At 37.8% G+C, this 19,596-nt stretch overlaps 1 protein-coding gene across 2 annotated transcripts in view; it reads left to right on the forward strand.

The window, feature by feature from the left end:
• DROSHA (drosha ribonuclease III) overlaps positions 1 to 19,596 on the forward strand; it is a 68,887-nt gene that overhangs the window by 692 nt on the left and 48,599 nt on the right. For both annotated transcript variants that reach the window (XR_008970918.1, XM_057399420.1), the window contains exons 2-11: positions 1,523 to 2,380; positions 4,431 to 4,523; positions 5,504 to 5,735; positions 6,681 to 6,822; positions 9,497 to 9,651; positions 12,711 to 12,791; positions 14,535 to 14,621; positions 14,729 to 14,815; positions 16,551 to 16,622; positions 18,435 to 18,516. Coding sequence is in view for 1 of the 2 variants with exons in the window: in XM_057399420.1 (XP_057255403.1) it covers positions 1,530 to 2,380; positions 4,431 to 4,523; positions 5,504 to 5,735; positions 6,681 to 6,822; positions 9,497 to 9,651; positions 12,711 to 12,791; positions 14,535 to 14,621; positions 14,729 to 14,815; positions 16,551 to 16,622; positions 18,435 to 18,516 (1,882 nt within the window). In the remaining variant the exon portion in view is untranslated. The remainder of the gene's footprint in view (positions 1 to 1,522; positions 2,381 to 4,430; positions 4,524 to 5,503; positions 5,736 to 6,680; positions 6,823 to 9,496; positions 9,652 to 12,710; positions 12,792 to 14,534; positions 14,622 to 14,728; positions 14,816 to 16,550; positions 16,623 to 18,434; positions 18,517 to 19,596) is intronic.

A 19,596-nucleotide genomic window follows, 5' to 3' on the forward strand; every position in this document is an offset into this window, starting at 1 on the left:
TTTGTTTTTAATTAGGATTAATAATAACAGTTGCCAGCCAAAATAATGGCAATACATTCCCCTCTACCCCTTGTTGTTTCTTTTTGAGAGCCTTTGCAAGGTTTGCAGGTACAGAGAAGGCACAGACTGACTGGAAGGAGCAAGTGGCTTTTTACCATTGTGGCTCCTACCTCCTAAAAACTTTGTATTCTCACTTACTTTGGCCTTTGGTTGTTCTGGAGAGGGAATGAATGTCACTGCCACCAATTCCAGTGGCTTCCACTGAGCTGTGTGTGTCTGAGAGACGTAGGTCCTCTTGGTTCCTGCTTCTTGATGTCAGTCCTTTCGCCCCTTCATCTCTTTTCCTTTCTTCCTCTGGTTCCAGAAGTTGTCTGCTCTCTCTCAGCAAGCTCCATCTTTTGCAGCAGTGGCACAGAAATGCAGCTGAAAGTAGTGCTCTGAGCAATCTGGTTGGGCTGTGTTGCATGGTAGCAGGCAGGAGAATAATCTGTATGTGCACTTTAGCATCAGCAAAGCCTCAGTAAAAGTGAGACTTTATCTGGTGATCTTTCCAGATCTTTCTCCTTCTCTTCCTCCCCCTTAAAACAGGATTTGACTTCTGTGACTACTTAACTTTTTTTTTTTTTCCTCTTCCTCCATTCCAGCCAAGACACCATGAATGATTTCTTAATTTAATTTTTGAAACCTAACATTGTAATTAAAAAATTAACTTTAATGAAGCACAGTGGTTTTCATTTATAAACATAAATACAATGCAATAAAGACATGTATAGTTTTGAGCAAGACTTAAGCCTAGTTGAAGCAGTGGCACTTGCTGGAAAGGTAACAGGACCAAACAGGCAGCTGAGGGACTTTTTCGGAGCTATGTATTTCAGTGGAATTGAAGTAGCAGCACAGTCTACATAATTTTTATTTCTGTAACCTCTAAGATTCTCATTCCACAAAAATATACCTACCTAGTATAAAATACTTTGAAATATCTGTAGAATTCACTCCTTTGCTAAATTGGATCTCAATTGTGAATGTAGATTGCTATTATCTCATTTAAACTTTACAAGATTTGTTGGACCAGGTAACTTGCAATGAGGTGTTAGTAAAGTCATTCTGTCTGAAGTGTAGAATCTGTTCCAGAAAGGACTCCTTATTTCAGGGCTTTGGATGACAATAGCATTTGTTAAAATGAGTGGTTTCTTTGGTGTGGGGTGCCTGAAGGCTTTATATCAAAAGTGTCTAGTTTTGCCCCAAGTGATAGAGCATGCTCCAGTTTGGGTTCTGGATTAAAGACAGTAGGGTGCTTTCATGGCTTAGAGGCTTAAAGGAATCAAAGGGGCATGTATGACCTTCACTAGAGGTCTGAGTAGCGCAAAGCTCCCAGTGAAAATCAGTGGACGTTGTTCACCGCTTCTGTTAAAGGAAGCGGCAGGAGCTGTCATTTCAGCCCCCCTGGAGTAGTTCTTGCAAATGCATTAAGGACATTCTACAAAAATTGTGTGGCACTGAACTTTTATTTTCCTCATTAAAGGTGAGCCATGTCTTTCCATTCCGGGCGAGGATGTCCCCGTGGTCAGGGGGGACCAGGAGCAAGAGCTTCAACACAGACCTACCGCCCTCAGAACCTACGGCAGCTTCACCCACAGCAGCCCTCCGTACAATACCAGTATGACCAGCAAACTGCCCCTCCAACAACCTATTCAAACCCTCCAGCCACTGGTTACATGCCTCCCAGGCCAGACTTTGTGCCCTATCCTCCTCCAGTGCCCCCTTCCACACAAAATCCCATCAGCCAGTGTCCCATGAGGCCACCATTTCCAAACCACCAGATGAGGCAGAGCTTCCCGGTGCCTCCGTGCTTCCCTCCTGCTCCTCCACCAGTGCCAAATCCTAGCAATACTCCTGTGCCAGGAACTCCTGCTGGGCAAAACACCTTTCCTTACATGATGCCTCCACCCACAGTACCGCATCCTCCCCCTCCACCAGTCATACCACAGCAGGTCAACTACCAGCCTGTATACTCCACAGGGTATTCGCAGCAGTCATTCCCACCACCAAATTTCAACAGCTACCAGCACAACTCTGGCTCCTTTCAGAACAGCACTACCAACAACAGTGGTGGCAGCACTCATTTTCGGCACACGGGTCAGTACCAGGGAGAGAAGTCGCAAAGCGATCGACGGTCTCCAGACAGGAGCAAACACTACGATGAGCACAGACATCGTGAGCACAGTCACATACATGGTGACAGGCATCGGTCCACTAACCATGGGGATCGTCGGGATCGCGGACGGAGTCCAGATAGGAGGAGGCAGGAAAGCAGTCGGCACCGGACAGATTATGACAGAGGAAGGATATCACCTCATCACAGAAGTTATGAGCGTAACAGGTAACTTGGGGTATTTTCTGCTTGCAGAGAGAGAGCTGTCATCATTGTTCCGTAGTACTATGGCATCAATGCAATGTTCTTCTATCACCCTTGTTTTCCCCTCTAGCTGGGGAGGTTGCCAATATTTGGATGTCATGGAAAGAGCTACTGTTTTGGTGCCTTTTAGGTATGATGCTTCTGCCTCACCTTTGTGAGCTGGCAGATTTGTTGCCCTTTTTTTGGGCATCTAGTGATGTAGGCCAGAATATTCAAAAAGATACTGGAAAGGTATGTATTTACATACTTACCAGGGCGCCCAGATCACATGCTTTTATTAGGAAACTGAGCTTTCTCATGTCATGTATGGAACACTAATTCACACACAGTGTATGTGGAAATGAAGCCACTTTGATTTAGATATGCAAAGATTTAATTGCAGAACCTTACACAGCTGTATTTCAAAAACGAATAAACAAACCCCTCCAAACAAACAAAAACAAAATCCCAGACCTCATATTCAGTAATTTTTACTTTGATTTCCAAAAGATATTTGTAGAGAGCAATAAGGTCTCTCCTGAGCCTTCTTTTCTCCAGGCTGACCAACCCCTGTTCCCTCAGCAGTTCCTCATAAGACGTGTTCTCCAGACCCTTCGCTAGCTTTGTTGCCCTTCTCTGAACCTGCTCCAGCACCTCAATGTCTTTCTTACTGTGAGAGGCCCAAAAGTGAACACAGTATTCAAAGTGTGGCCTCACCAGTGCTGATGTCCTGGTTTTGGCTGGGGTAGAGTTAATTATCTTCCTAGTAACTGGCATAGTGCTGTGTTTTGGATTTAAAATGAGAATAATGTTGATAGCATGTTGATGATTTAGCTGTTGCTAAGCAGAGTTTATACTAAGTCAAGGACTTTTCTGCTTCTCACATGAAGTGAGAAGGCTGGGGGGCGCACAAAATGTTGGGAGGAGAAGCAGCTGGGACACCTGACCCCAACTGACCAAAGGAATATTTCATATCATATCATGTCATACTCAGTATATAAACTAGGGCAAATCTGGCTGGGTGCCACTTCTGGGGAACTGGCTGGTTATCCGTCAGTGAGTGGTGAGTAATTGCCTTATACATCACTTGTTTTTTATATTATAATTATTTTCTTATCGTTATCATTATTATCTTCTTCCTTTTCTATCTTACTAAACTGTCTTTATCTCAAGGCATACGTTTTCTCAATTTGATTCTTTTGATTCTCTTTCCCATCACACTGAGGGCTTTTGAGCAAGCAGCTATATAATGCTTAGTTGCTGACTGAGGTTAAATCATGACATTGGACTACAAAGGAAGGATCACTTCCCTAGTCCTGCTGGCCACACTATTTCTGGTACAAGCCAGAATGCCATTGGTCTTCTTGGCTGCCTGGGCACACTGCAGGCTCGTGTTCAGGTGGCTGTCAACCAACACCCCCAGGTCCTTCTCCACTGGGCAGCTTTCCAGTCATTCTTCCCTAAGCCTTCAATTAATTTAAAGGTCTTCTGACCCAGAAATTTAAGTGGTCAAGTTCTCTGTGTCTACCTGAAAGTTGAGTCTTGTAGATGAGATTCATAGTTTCAGCATGTGGCAGGATTTCTGTGTCTGTCAGGTTTTTGTGTGTACTTGAGGTGGCTGTCAGGAAGAGATGGCTTGCCTGAAACACTTGAGTGACTGCTGTGCTTACAGAGCAATTGTGCGTGGAATAGGTTTTCTTTTCCTTCTTGAGGCATGAAGAATGGTTAAAGATAGAATAATCTTAGCCTTTGCCATTTGTAACAGGAGAAAAGGAAGAATGTCAGCAAGTCTTGTGGTGAATTTATAAAAGGTACCTCTGTATGGTATGAATTAACCCTTGTATTGAGATAGATGGCTTTATGACAAAGGTGGAGGAGCTAGGTGTCTATCTTTTACAAATTTTGTGAAGGTCAGCATTCAGAACGTCTTGTGTGTTATTTTGAGTAACAGTCTCAGCCTACTTCTGTGCTCCTTTCAGGTATGGAATATATGAAATGCCAGTTTACGTATTTAACTTATTTTTTGAACTCCAAGGGAGAGGGAGAGAGAGCGGCATAGGCACCGTGACAGCAGAAGATCAACATCACCGGACAGATCCTACAAAAAAGATTACAAGAGAGCAGGAAGGTAACAAAGCTTACATTCAGTCTTCAATGTATTTGAGGCTCTGTGCATCCATGCATGTGGGTTTTTGTGTTTTCTACATGTGTATTTGTGCCTGCTTTGAAACTCAGAAAAGATGAGTGTCTTAAATATATAGCCATCTGCGTATACATGCAAATGTCAATTGTCTCAAGACCTTGCACAGTTAAAACCAGGATTCATCTCTGGAGAGGGGGCTTCACTGCTGTGTCCTAAAAACTTCTTCTTACATCTGCTTCCAGTCTGTAAAGTGCCAAGATTATTTAAAGTTGTTCTATGTTTAGCTCATCTTTTAGGATCTTTTCTTATATTGATGCTCATTTCTTTCTGAATCCTGGGTAGTTGAAAACAGTGCAACATTATTGGCTATGTAGACAGAGGAGATCAAAAAAATAAAAGTAGTTTAGTAGTTTTCCTACATTCAACTTTTAAAAACAGTACTCTTGCAGTACATAAGGAATATCACAGGTTGTGTGTTTCAAAGGAGTGCCAGAGCTAGAGTAACACAAGCAGTTTGGCTTCTGTATAATTCTTCTAATAAAACCCTCTTTTATCATGCGGATAGTTTGTGGGCTATATATGAAACTTTCTTTGTATTATAACTTTTAGTTGAGAGTGATGTGACTTACTTTTTTGTGATAAGGTTCCAAACTTGGAACAAAATTGAAAGTCACCTGTAATGCAAGTAGGAATTTTAATCTGAAATAGCTTTGCTTTTTTTTTTTTCATTTTAATTCCTGAGTAAGGTTTAAAATACAAAAGCACTTTCAATTTCATGTAAATTTTTTAATAGTAAGAACTACAAAGTACTGTACTCTTTGCATGCAAGTTAGGAGGAAGAGGCAATTGGATTTTGCTGTAATTTATATGATGGAATATGTACTGATCTGAAGCAGTTTTTCATTAGAAAATTGCCACTGTTAAAATAATAGAGTTTGCTTTTTTGTTTGCTTTCTCGCATTAAGCCGATCTCCAAGCAGAGAGAGAAAGAGACCCCGATGGGAGGAAGACAGAGAAAGGTGGTCTGAGAACCAGAGCTCCAGCAAGGAGAAAAATTATGCTGCTATCAAAGACAAAGAATCGGAGGAGAATGCATCTGAAAAAAATGAAGAGGAAGATGAGGAATTACTTAAGCCAGTCTGGGTTCGCTGTACCCATTCTGAAAACTATTACTCCAGTGATCCTATGGATCAAGTGGTATGTTTGTGAAAGAAGTCTAAAATTACTGTACACAGTTCTTTTATTATTTGTTACTTTATTAATGTGAATCCTTCAGCAGGATCATGTGTTGTGTCATTTAATCCTTCTCTCCTCCCAGACATCTTATTCCCTTAACCCTGTTAAAGGCTTTATTTATTAGTATTCTCTGCTTTCTTTAGTTTCTTCTGTTTGCATTGAGATTAGCAGTACATGGATAAGGGCTGGTTTTTTGTCTCCAGGAGGGATGCGTTTTTTTTTTTTCTGTTACACCTGTACTTGAGTAAAAGTGCCTCAAGCACCATATATTCCCACAACCTTGGAGAAATTTTGTACAGAAGCAGGAAGTCTGTATTCTTTGTACTTCACAGTAACACTTCACAATAACTACATGGTGTGGTGATAGAGCTGCATTTTTTGGTTTGTTTGTTTGTTGGTTGATTGGTTTATTTTGGCTGTTTGTTTTGTTTGGTTTTGTTTGGTTTTGTGGTGTGGTTTGGTTTGGTTTAGGGTTTTTTTTGAGAATGACATGGAGAGTGAATGACATGGTAATTCAAACCAGGCAACAAAATGAGCTGGGTTTTGTGTTTCATGTATCTGATAAAATTCTTTTTAATTGCGAATACTTTTACAGGTCTCTTGTTTCTTCTAAACCTGTTAAAAATCAATGCTTAGCTTTACTGAATATTCCTACCCATAGTTCTGCATCATTAGGTCAACGGTTTGATGATAATGCATCAGCAAATTGAGTAATTTCTCTGCTCATTCACCCAGTGGACAATGTGATGGTACACTAGAGCCTTAACTAGTATTGCCATGTTTCACTGAACTATACAGATCTGAATTTTTTGCCCTCTTGCTTTTCATTGTGAAAAGCTGGTTCATGTGCTATTTTAACACCATCTTTTTTTTTTTGTTGTTGTCGTTCTGTTTTTTAATTAACAGGGGGACTCTACTGTGGTAGGAACAAGCAAGCTCCGAGATCTGTATGAAAAGTTTGATGATGAGTTAGGAAAGCGACAGGCAAAGGCCAAAGCAGCCAGGCCACCGTGGGAGCCACCAAAGACGAAGCTGGATGAAGATTTAGGTAGGCAGAAATGATGATGAAGATCTCAAATGGAATAATTCGTAGTTAACCTGGTTTTGGCAGTTGTGTGTTGGTAGGGCAATCTGTGTTTCTTAAATCCTTCCTTTGTATTGCACATCCATGGCATTGTTGCTTCTGACTGCAGAACAACTAGATTCTTTACCCAGAAAGCATAAGGGAGAATGGAGAGTATCCAGCATTTGTCTTATGCTAAAGTCTCTTCCATGACATGAAACATGCTGAGCATGATCATATAGGCCAAAGCATGGCACAGAAGAGGCTTTCAGGAGCTCCTGGACTTACATTTCTAAAAATGAAGCAAGAGTAGTGGTAATAATCTATGTTTTGAAACCTGAGACTTCTGCACAAGATGCTAGTAAGCAGAGCTGCGCAGCCAATATAAATGATGAACTCTGTGCAGTAACAAGCAGCACCACCCATATGTATCTTCTTGCAGTGAAATAAATCTAATAGCCATATCAATTTAGGGGCAAATACTGGTTGAATTAGCAGAGCATACTTTTTGATAACAATTTGCCTACTCAGAAGTCAGCGAAATCTATTTTTCTGATTTTGTTTTGTGAGAAGCATTAGCTGTTCTTTTTGCACTTTAATTATTTCATTCCAGTTAACATTAGTTCAGGAAATTCTCAGGCGTTTCACATTAATTTAGATACTCTGTTGGTATTGCTTTTTCACTTATGCTTCATTTTTGCCTGCTGAACTGCTTCAGACTTACATCTCATGTTAGTAACTGTTAAAAGTCATATATCAAAAATTCTGAAGTTAAAATGCAGGTATATAATGACTTGGTCAGCTACATGGTGGCAGTATAAAAAGGTATAATAAAGATGAAAGAAAAATAAATACAGGTGAAATAAAATGTGAATTCACAAGAATTATTACCAATTTTAACTGTAGGGTTTTTCAAGAGGTATATTTTCACGTGGGTGAAGCAAGGACAAAATTGCTACATTCAGCATACCGGCGTAAAGCTTTACTTTCTCAGATCTCTGCAGAAAGCTTTTTTGTTGCTCCAGTTTAAAATATGATAGAGCCAAGAGCAACTTCTCTGGGTTTTTTGCCACTCTTTCTGGAGTACCCAAAGGCCCTGCATCTGCATTGGTCCTCTGGGCTGACTAGGTGTCTGTGCCAGCTTCTGCTACAGCTATGGTTCTAGCAGTTAATAGTGTCTAATAGCTTGTCTTATTTTGTATTTAAGTAAATTCTGTCTCTGTTCTGCCTTTGTTAGCCATAATTGTGTATTGTAGTGAGATAGCAGTGCAGTCCAAGAGCACTTTTATATCATGAAAAGCTGATTTCAATGCATGAAATCCAGCAGTTCTGGACTGTTTTTTCAGAACTCCAGCTGACTGTCATAGGTCCCACACTCCTTTTGCACCTAAAATTAGACTTGTATAACCGATTAATGGTTATCAGAGAGCTTTTAAGACTCAAGTGTTTGTGAACATTTGTAGCACATCTAGATGAAACTTGATTTCAACTGAGCATATATGACCTATGTAAACCATAGTGCCAAGCCAAGTGTGTATTTTAATAACACTTTAGGCTGAATTATGGACTGTATAAAATATATCTTGATTTATTTAAAAAAAAAAAAAGAAACATTTTACTAGTAATGTTCTCTCATTGTCTCTCTCCTTCTCTTGTATTCAATAAATACACATATTTTTAACCATAATTTCACAGTATTTCAAAGCACTGGCAGTTTTTTTCTTTTAAGTCAAAACTTAAGAGAACAGTGCTTTTTTTCCCTCTTAAGTCAAAACTTAAAAACGGAAGAAATGTTGCTCCCTTCCAGAAATAAACCTTAATTGCATCATGGTATATGTCATGGCTATGAAGGCATTTAAATTGGAGCTGAGGGGAATCCATGGAAATGAGTGACATTACATGCGTAAGAAAGGGAGTCACTTGTATGTAGCACAGGAGGTTAGAGATATGTGAGGTCAGGGTCTGGGTGTTCTTTTTTAAGTCCAGACACTTACTACTTTGATAATACCACAAAAGAGACATTTTAACCAGTTTAAGACCACCTGTTCCTTCAGTTAATACAAAGAAAAATATCTTTAAAAAAAAAGTAAGTAGGGAGGAAAACTCAAAGAACAAGGCTTCCGAAAATCTTGTGACTGACTTCAAGTCAGCTAGTAGGTAAAGTTTGGTTGTTGGTTTTGTTGTTTTTTTTTTTTCTAATTTCTGATTTCTAATATGTGATAATGGATTTATTAGAAATAACTGATTTTGAAAAATGAGTCTAACAGTACATGTTCTATAATCTGTACGTATGTGCTGTTTCAAAACAAGACAGTACCTTGCAACAGGCAGGAGCATTTTTAGGTAAAATGAAACTACATATAAGAACTTTGCTCATAGCAAACAACTGACTATTAAGAGGTTCTGTTCAGTCATGCTAATGACATTATGTGTATTCTTCTCTCATGTGTGCAAACAGGTGGTGCAGTTGTTATGAGCATTTAATATCCATAGCATTTGCTGTCATTTTTAATTAAAATTACAATTACTGTCCCTCCTTTTTTTAGTAACTTTCAGAATGCCACAGTTAGCTATGTCATGTTAGAGAATGAATTACTATTGGAAAAGAGAGTGCCTGCTGGTGTTTTTCAGCTGACTTTATTTTTCCTGTGTGAATTAGAAAGCTCCAGTGAGTCAGACTGTGACTCTGAAGATGACAGCAGCTGTTCTAGCAGTTCAGATTCAGATGTTTTTGACGTCATTGGAGAAATTAAGCGTAAAAAAGCACACCCTGATCGTCTCCATGAAGAACTGTGGTACAATGATCCAGGACAGGTATAGTGAGAGGAAAAAAGTACTGTGTACTTGTAAGTCATTTTCCCCTGAAGACTGAAAATACTGCATTGTTGTCAAACATGCTGAGTGACATCTATTTCAGTATGCATTTTTTTACCCCCCTTTTCCCTTTTCTCTCTGATCTTCTTCTTCAAAGCACTTTGCTTTTTGATTTTAAGACTGTGGTTCCAGATCATGAATCCTGGGGATTATTGCGCTGGAATCATGTTTGACAGTGTTAATAAAACCTGAATTGCTAACAGTGTACTAATGCTGTCCTCATAGCCCTGAAATAAAGGTACACAGATGAACTCTGGGATGAAGCAAACACAACATGTTTACCTCCTTTACAAATTTTCCACCGAAAAGCTCTCAGCTCATAATGATAAATAATGTTTTAAATATGCAGTTAATGCTTCCAATTTCTTGTCTAGTGGTTCTTTTGTAATTGCATGGAGATTATAGTTTTCATTAAATGTAATTGCTAAGCTCATGAAGTGCTGTTTTGAATGTATACATTGCACAGAAGACTAGTTTTTGTTTGCAAATTTGCCATCTTCATCTTTCTTAAAAATTTTAACTCATTGTCACATGGCATCTCAGTAAATTTATTTTTCTGGCATTTTGTTTGATGCATGAGTTTAGCATGCAACAAATCATAATGCGAAAAGATACTGCGATGCTTATTGCCACTGTGGTAATTCAAAGGTCTGTTGAATATTCTATTACAGACTCATATTTATCCTTCTAGTTAAAAAAAATAATACTTTGAGCACTGCTAGCTGTTTTTATTTATATGGAAAGCAAAATAAATGAACTGCTTAGATATTTAACTGAAAAAAATGTGTAGCTCTTGGGCACACTTCAAAGTAATGTTCTAGTCAAGAATATTAGCTAAATAAAAAGAAGTGGAATAACTGTAGGATGAGTAGTTTCAAGAATGCGTGGTTTATGAGTTTCCTACTGAAAAACTTTCTTTCCCAAAACTTCCTTGAGATTGACTCTTCATCTTTCTCAATGGAACGAAATCTGAACATGGTGAGCTTATCAGTGCTGTACTACTTCTGAGTAGGTTTTATTTGAAAGCATTCAAAGTTATCCTAGATATTTATCTGGTATGCCAAAATGCTTTCTAACTATCACTACAGAAAACAGGAATGATTGCTGTGCACACTAGTACATACAAGTACACCTTTTGACATCAAACCAGCTTTTTAGGACAGATCTTCCCAACCCTTTAATCTGAGTAGTGTGTTTATTACTTCGAGCAATCTCCAGCAGTGCTAGCAGTTGCCAGAAAATAAATTGCTAAAGTCGATGCCATTGCAGTGGCCCTTTTCTTGCGTTATGTGCTTGTTTGTGTTGTCCTGTTGGTCAGAGAAAGAAGTCATTGCCTGTGTAAAATTGTGATCTTTCAACATTATTTTGTCATTATTTCATGATTGCTCTTCTGCGATTCTTTTCCAAGAGCAGTGTCATTAGGGACATGATAGATAGGTGTCTGACTTGCTTCTCATGCCCTGGGCTTCTACAGGTACTTCACATCTCTATTTTGGTTTGCTCTTTTAATATAAACAGAGGCATTGTTACTGCTTAAGTGTTCTAAGAATTAAGGGTGAGATTTTAAAATAATAAGTGATTATTATTTTATTAGCCTCAGTAAGCTGATATTTTGGGGGGAATGAAGAGCAATTTGACATTGCATTTTTAACTCTTCTGTTTTACGGCTGCATAAGACAGTGAGGAAGCATGCTTTTATCTATGAGCATGAATCAGTTTCATTGAGCCTGTACTTTTCTTCAGGGTCTCAGAATGTGGAGGGGAAAAAAAAACAAAACCAAAAACTATATGAACGAAAAGCTCTCATGTCACTCTGTTGTTAAGATTGCATGACTAAGTTCCCAAAGGAGTCGTGAAGTGCCCTCCTTCTTAAGTTCCTTTGCACATATGCTTTATGCCAGTCTGAAGAAATTAAATTGAGATGAATATTCAGAGAAGTAACATAAAAAGTAAAAAGTTGTGTCCCTCTCCCAGCTAACAACTACATTAACAGCAGTTTGGTGGTTTTTTGCTTTCTGAGGTATCTTCACATTATATTTATTGTGTGATCATGATGTTTAGCCCCACTACTGACGCTGTTTACATTTTCAGAGAGCTTGTAATAGCATGGAAAGTTTTGCTTTTTGTATCTCATTGCAGGGTTGTTGGTTTTTTTTTTCCCTGAGTCTAAGAATATATTTCAATTCTTGGATTCAAGCTTTGGAAAACTCTGTTAAAGCCTGGGGTTGGGAACTTAATTTGTTTCTCTGGTTTGGTTCTGGGTTTCTTCAATGGGCGTGATGTTAAGAGCAGAAGGCTTTAGCGTATTGCAGTAATTGATAGTCTGCATTGAACCTGGTCAGGAAAGTGAAAAGAAAGACAATAGCTTTATACCGTGTGCAATGGCCCTTTTCAGTATAGCTACTTCATGCACCCATGCTGAATACTGAAGAGTATTTCTCCCCTTCTCTCCCCCCCTTTTTTTTTTTTGACTGATCTGTTCACAGGATGGATTTGAAGTGTTCCCATTAGCTCTTTAAAGTACCAAGTGAAAATCTTCAAATGGTCTGCTTTGGATACCTTGGGTGATAGCCTTAACACATGGCAGAGGGGTTAGTCAGGGATGGGATTTCAGTGAACTTAGTGGAATTATTTGAACATGGAGATTTCAGCAGTTAAATATTTGCATGTGCCTGTTTAGGGCCTGAATTTTATTTTAGGCAGACAGTGTGCTATTTGTATGTATGAAAAATGAAAAAGATGTATATGATAGTAGAGTGGTACAGTTCTGATGAGAGTGTTTTTCCGTCTTGTGCTTCTGAAAAGAGTGGTGAAGTTGAGTGCTATTGTGCAGTTTTCTTACACTAGTCTATACTGTTTTAAATTTTATTGGCTTAAGAACATCCACTTAATCTAAGCATGACAGGCTTTTAGAAGCATCAGCACTCCAGGCATTAAAACTAACATACTTTTCCAAACCCATTTTTCAATAAAACAAAATCCTATTTTGGTTTTGACAGATGAATGATGGTCCTTTGTGCAAGTGCAGTGCTAAAGCCCGGCGAACAGGAATAAGACATGGCATTTATCCTGGTGAAGAGGTAAGTAATTCTGAGAATTGCAATTATGAATACAAACTTACCGCTGTAAACCCATACTTGGGTTGATTTAAGGTTTTTTTTTTTCACATGATTTACAGGCTGAGTAAAAAATCCTGTGTGACTTTAAATCATTTAGTTATATAACCTCATATTTAAAATTCAGTGCTGGTAATGAAATCCAGCTGAAAACTATGGAAAACTTTTGCCTGCATTTATTTAGTTCAAGGGTTTTGAAAAATGGTGTTGGAGTATTTTCCTTAGAAATATTCATTTGTACAGAGTATGCTTTATGATGAGTAACATTTTTGGAAATAAAAACGGTGCTTGGATGATCTCAAGCTTTGTTATTTTAAAAAAAAAAAAAGTTTGTTCTGGTGGAAGGATTTGAGGACATTAATATGTAGGGTTTACAATTTACCCATGTAATTTTTCTTGAATAACTTTATTTTTCAGTATGCCTTTTCACTTATATTTACTGAAACATTCTTTTATTTCTCTGCAGTTAAGGATTTATGAATGCTTCTGTGAATTATTCCAGTTCAGAAAATTGGCTTTGGTTTGAAGCTTATTAATCACGCCAGTTCAGGATCAGTTCCTCCCCACATTGTCTGTAGTGTGTTTCTTGTAAAGAAGAAGGGAGAAAATTTAGGAGGAGAAAATTGATATATAAAACTTGCTGCATGAAGGCAGCTGCTCCCTGAAGCACGGCCAGTTGGGAAATTTTCTGAGGAGATTATCTGAAACCTCAGGATATACTAGTTTTAGAGTGTCCTGTAGATAAAACTTCTTAGCTTCAAACTGGCTGGTTTGTAACTGTCTTTTTGCAGCAGTGAGAAGCTTAATTTGGAGCTGAACAGCCAGAGTAATTAGCCTCCTTGCTGGATGGGTTATGCAAAGTGCACATTGCTGCATGTCACTATCTTGCCATCACAATCAGGCCAACTTTTGTAATACTGTTTGGAGTAGTACCCATTTGCTGCAGTGATTTTTTTTTTTTTTTTTTTTTTTTTTTTCCTCATGCAGAGAGATGTATTCTGAACAGGCTGTTGTTAGCCTCTAAACTGCAGCAAATTGGATATAAGCCATATGAGAAACTGTTTTTGTCTGATTGCTGAGGAATTTTAGGTCTTTAAACTGGATGCTTCAGAACCTGGAAGAAAACACAACTTCCAGGCGTTTGGTGTGTCAGTTTGCGCAGAGGGCTGGCTGCCTTTGAATCTCTCAGGCTGACAGACTGGGGTTACCAGAGCTGTCTCTGTGGTGATAATCTGTTCTCTTCAGGACCCATATTTGCCCCGGGCAGATGAGCTGATATTTGTCTGTCTTGATGACATACTTTGAGATCTTCTTATGTGAGGTCCAGGTTCCTTTTTGTAAGCTTTTAAAATCCATTTCCTGAAACAGATCTATATAAAAGAGGAAGTTATCATGGTATGTAAGCAACTAACTGCTGTGTGTAAGAAAGATTGAGTCAAATGGAAAATGAAAAAATTACAGCAGTTTTTCACTTTTTTTTTCCCTTTTGAATAGCTTTAAAAATATTTATGAAAGTGAAAATACAGATAAGGCCTCGCTTTCCTTCTTCTCAGATTTTATTTTTTATATTTCTAATCTTCACAGATTTTATATTTTATTTAATTTTTCTTAATGCCTGTTTCATGGTTATTATAAATGCTTTATTCTCTCTTTTAACCTAAATTTGCCTTGACTCTGCACATAATTCTATTTATCTCTTTCTTTAAGCCCATTAAACCATGTCGCCCCATGACCAACAATGCTGGAAGACTATACCACTATCGAATTACTGTGTCACCTCCCACAAACTTCTTAGTAAGTACTTAATAAATAATTCTAACTAGGTCTCTAATTTTGTTTTCAGTGATGGGAGTAGTACTGCTTCTTGCTTACTCTGTGGTGATTTTGTTTGCTTTTTTAAGACAGACAGGCCTACTGTTATTGAGTATGATGACCATGAATATATCTTTGAAGGGTTCTCAATGTTTGCACATGCCCCACTAACAAACGTAAGTATGTTCATTACTATGTATGTGGGATTTGTTTGGAAGGTAATCTTTTTGTGCCCTGAAGTAGAACTTCTCTAAGACAACGTGTGTTACAAACATCTTTCCAGCACTGTGGATAGGGTAAAGACATTTGTGCTAATGAGTCTCAAGTTTTTAAAGGCAGTTAGTTTCGTTTTGAAAGGAAGGAAATATAAGAAGAAAAGGACATGATTGGTATCTGACTGCCCTTCTTTTCCAATAAAAGCTGTTAGCTATATCTGAATGAAAAATATGCAAGTGCTTAATTTCTGTACACTTGAAGATTTTTTGTTATCTTAATGCTTCAAAAACTGTTTTTTCAGATGCCATAATGTTTCTTTGTTTCTTTTAGTTTTATTCCTCTTACTAGCTACAGCACCAGTGCCAAAACCTGGTACAAAAATGGCTATCAGTACAGGACTGGGAAGTAAGAATACTTGAACTGAGAGGCATTGAGAAGAAAATATTTTTTTCCCTGAAAGTTTGCTTACATAGTGTATATGGCAGCAGTTTACTTTTGGTGAGCAGGGGAAGGGTCTCTCATTGACAGGAAGTCATGGAGAGGGTGGAATTCAGCCTCTGGCATGGCAGTGTGAAGCATTCCTGCCCAGTAGCAGTAACTCAGCCTTGGGATTCAAGGCAGATATGTCTCAAGGCTTTACATTTTCACTTTGCAAATGTTTGAAAATGAGCAGTTTTGGCTTACTCCCATTTAGAGGACAGAGAGAACACTTTATATCTGTGTGCCTACTGCGTGACAGGAAGGCAGAGAAGTATGGCAATTTTTAATACACAGAGAACAAAGAAGACTTTTCTCGTCTGACACAAATAGTGAAGCCATTGAGCTTACTCTTACTGTAAAGTACATGTGTGCTTTTTCTCATTCCAAATTGGGGAAGTGATAAGCATCATTTTTACAGAGTTGGAATAGAAAGCAATGCTGTATTGTCAGTTCCGGTTACTAACGTGTATAAAGCCCTTTGGAAGGAATCTCTTGGTGTCCTGAGATGATTATTGGCAATATAAAACCTGCTGTTTGAGAGACATTTCTGTAGTCTATTAGAAATTTAGCCTTTTTGTGTTAAAACATGCCATTTAAACAAACATACACACCTTCAGCAGTATGTGGGCTTTGCAAATGAAGGCACCTTTTTTCTGAGGAGAAAAGAAAGGAATTAAATGGTTGTCTTGCTAGTTAGTTGAGTGAACTTCTGAGAATATTTATCTGATGAAATTAGTGTAAAGCTATAGATTTATTCTGAAGTTCTTACATTGTGCTGCTATGACTTAAAGCTGTTTTTTTTAAGACAGTATAGCTAACAGAATTGGCAGTGTGCTAAAAACACCTTGCCTTCAGGTCACTGTATCAATCTGACATATGTCACCAACAATAAATTCACTTCCAAATATACAAGTGAGAGAAGATATGGGTTTCCTAAGCTACGCTTTTTCTTCTAAAGAAAATTTTATCTCCAGTAGATGGCATTATTTAATCTTCCTTTACCATCCCTCCTGTCAGCCCTGTGTTACTACAGAAGTAGCGGTTAGAGCTGTTACTTCTCTTTTATGAGCTTGTGTTCCCCCATCTTTGCATGATTCCCCAGAGCAGCTGTTTTAGTGCCCTTTTCACTAGACAGTAATACCCCTGCATACAAAATTGTATTAACTATACATTTTATGCTGTATAGTTTTTCATGCTATTTCATTTTCCTTTCAGATTCCACTATGTAAAGTAATCAGATTTAACATTGACTATACAATTCATTTCATTGAGGAGATGATGCCTGAGGTAAGAAGGATAATTAGTCAAAAAGTCAGGGTGGGTTATGAGTTGTTGATATGCTTAATGGTTTAAACTCTTTAGAATCCCACCTTGTGAAGTCTCTAAGAGATGGGCTGTGATCTAAGTGAATGGCTGAATAGGAACTTGCACTCACAGGTACTCCATCTACCTAGACTATTAATATATTATATTAATATTATAGAATCATAGAATAGATTGGTTTGGAAGAGGCCTTCAAAGGTCCTCTAGTCCAGCCCTCCTGCAATGAGCAGGGACATCTTCAACTAGGTAAGGTTGCCCAGAACCACATCCAGCCTGGTCTTGAATGTCTCCAGGGATGGTGCATCTACCACCTCTCTGCGCAACCTGTGCTGGTATTTTACCACCCTCATTGTGAAAAATTTTTTCCTCACGTCCAGCCTTATCCCCTCTTTTAGTTTAAAACCATCACCCCTCATCCTATTACAGCAGGTTCCACTGAAAAGTATCTCCCCATCTTTCTTATAGACCCCTTTTAAGAAACGAAAGGCTGCAGTAAGGTCTCCCTGGAGCCTACTTTTCTTCAGGTCAAACAACCGCAGCTCAGTCAGATTTTCCTCATAGGAGAGGTGCTTCACCTCTCTGGTTGTTTTTCTGGCCCTACTCTATTACATATTAAAATCAAATAGTAGGAAGTGCTTATATCCATAGTTTCTTTTCATTGAAGTTGTATACAATATATATATCAGATACTCTTATCTGAACTACTGAGTTAGGCATTATCCTTCTCTTACAGATGACAAAAATAAGGCAAATGGAAGTACTTCCTTGCCAGGACCACATAAGTCAATGGCAGAGCTGAAACTTAATGATAAGTTTGAAGGTCTGAAGATTGCTTATCAGTACTTAATATAAGTTGTTGCCAAAACAAATTTTCTGTGGATACAAACAAAGCTCATACAGTTAATAATAGAAATTAATCCCTGGTGAAACCACTTTGTGAAGTAAATTGTTGCAGTGGAACAGCATGTGTAGTCACAGAGAAAACCCTGCATATTAACTACAAAGATAGGATGAGTGTTTAATTTAGTCACATACACTTACATTTCTTTTTCTAGTTACTTCTTTATTTTTTTTTTTTTTTTTTTTTTTTTTTGTGACTCAGCAGCATCTTAATGTATGCAGGAGCCCTAAAATTCCTCAGCAAGATTAATGTGATCAAAGCAATTAATTTCTTGTTAGTGAATCTACTGTGTTGTCTCCAAATCTTGTTCTAAAACAATAAATGGCCACAAAGCAAAACAGAAAATAGGACATTTTTTGAACTTCTACTTAAATGGCTACAGCAGTTGGCTGCAGTGTTATTTGCAGAGTCTTTACTAATAATTACTTCCAATGGAAGTTGTGTTAGGGGTGTGGAATTTATGGCCGGTATAATACATGTAGAATTTATATCCTGATTTTGTTGTTGTTCAGGAAAGCTTCTTAAATTCCTTCATTGCTGAATGAAAACCCCTTGCTTTGGAGGAGCTGCTTCCCCACTTGATGAGAATCACCCCTCTGCCTATACCATGTTGATTTGAACATTGAATAAAGAGTCTTAATTACAGTGCTTTCTGAAGAAACCACTGTGTTATGTTGCAGTAGATGATTACAGATATATCAGTATTGTTTCCAAAGCCCAGTGTCTAGTGGTTGGCAAATACGAATACACTGGGTTTTTTTGGTTGGTTTGTTTTGTTTTTTTTTCATTTAATTTTTTTTTTTTTTTCATGTCGTATGTGGGTGGCACTGTATGTATTGTAGTATTATATAATTCTTGTCTATTTCTTTTCCCAGAATTTTTGTGTGAGAGGTCTTGAGCTGTTCTCTTCATATCTATTCAAAGATATTTTGGAGCTGTATGACTGGAATCTTAACGGTAACTTATTTAGGGGAAAAAACACAACAAACCAACGTACCCAAATGCCAATTGATTGTAGCTGTTGTAAATAAGATTGTTTTATTAGGCTCTTTGGCATAAAAAGAAAAAAGTGGAGAGTCCTCAAAAGAACAAAGTTGTATGCTGTTTTATAACAGAGGGACAAACGTACCCTTCCCCGAGAAGATAAAAACTTTTTGGAGTTCATTAATGTGGACTGGAGCAATTAAAATACACAAAATTAACACTGTATTCTTGCATATAAACTAAATTTCTTTCTTAATCCAAACCTGATACTTTTAATCAAACAGTAAATATTGTGTGTTAATATTGCATAGTATCGTGTGCATGGTCTTTTGAAAGTTAAGGTGTCAGGTAGGCTATTCTCTCTGGTTTTATGAGCTAACAAGTTACGTGTATGCTATTTCTCTACAGTCAACATACAAGGCAGTGTCATAGACAGCTGTAGAGGGATAACATGTCATTATAGCTGAATGGTTTTGACTTGACAAGATGAAAATACATGTTTCTGTGAAGTCTGCAACAAAGGAACTTCAGGGATGATACTTCCCTTGGTCTGAAAGAAAACAGTATCAAAGGAATTTCATTTCAGAATCTGTAGCTGTGTTTTGGTGTCTTGACTTTGTCTATGGAGTTGAACTCTGCACTTAGTGCAGTTAAACTGAGCAGCATATGGGTAACATTTTGTGTAGCCTTTGGTTTGATACTAATATCAGTGTTGTCTTTTATATCACTGGTTCTGATTATTCTTTCTTTTTTAACACCAGGTATTTACTGGTTTTGTTTTTCTTTTCATGAAAAGCTTTGTATGATGAAATAGGAAATGAAAAGAAAAAAACCATCATAACATCATGCAAATTTCCTTATTATTTTATCTTTTGTTACTGTAACCAAAAAACACCCCAGAAATAGGGAGGGACTAATAAACTAGTGCTAGTGTCTGTAAAGCTTAAGCAAATTATATAAAACAGTTTTTTATCACTGTTTTAATTAAAATTACTGTGTTTTTGTTAGATTCTTTTTAAAGTTATTGTAGCTTTCTTTGAAATTGTGCATGTA

Source organism: Pezoporus wallicus, unplaced genomic scaffold, assembly GCF_028554395.1.
Source record: "Pezoporus wallicus isolate ANWC-B61680 ecotype Strahan unplaced genomic scaffold, APGP_CSIRO_Pwel_v1 contig_818, whole genome shotgun sequence".
NCBI lineage: Eukaryota > Metazoa > Chordata > Aves > Psittaciformes > Psittacidae > Pezoporus > Pezoporus wallicus.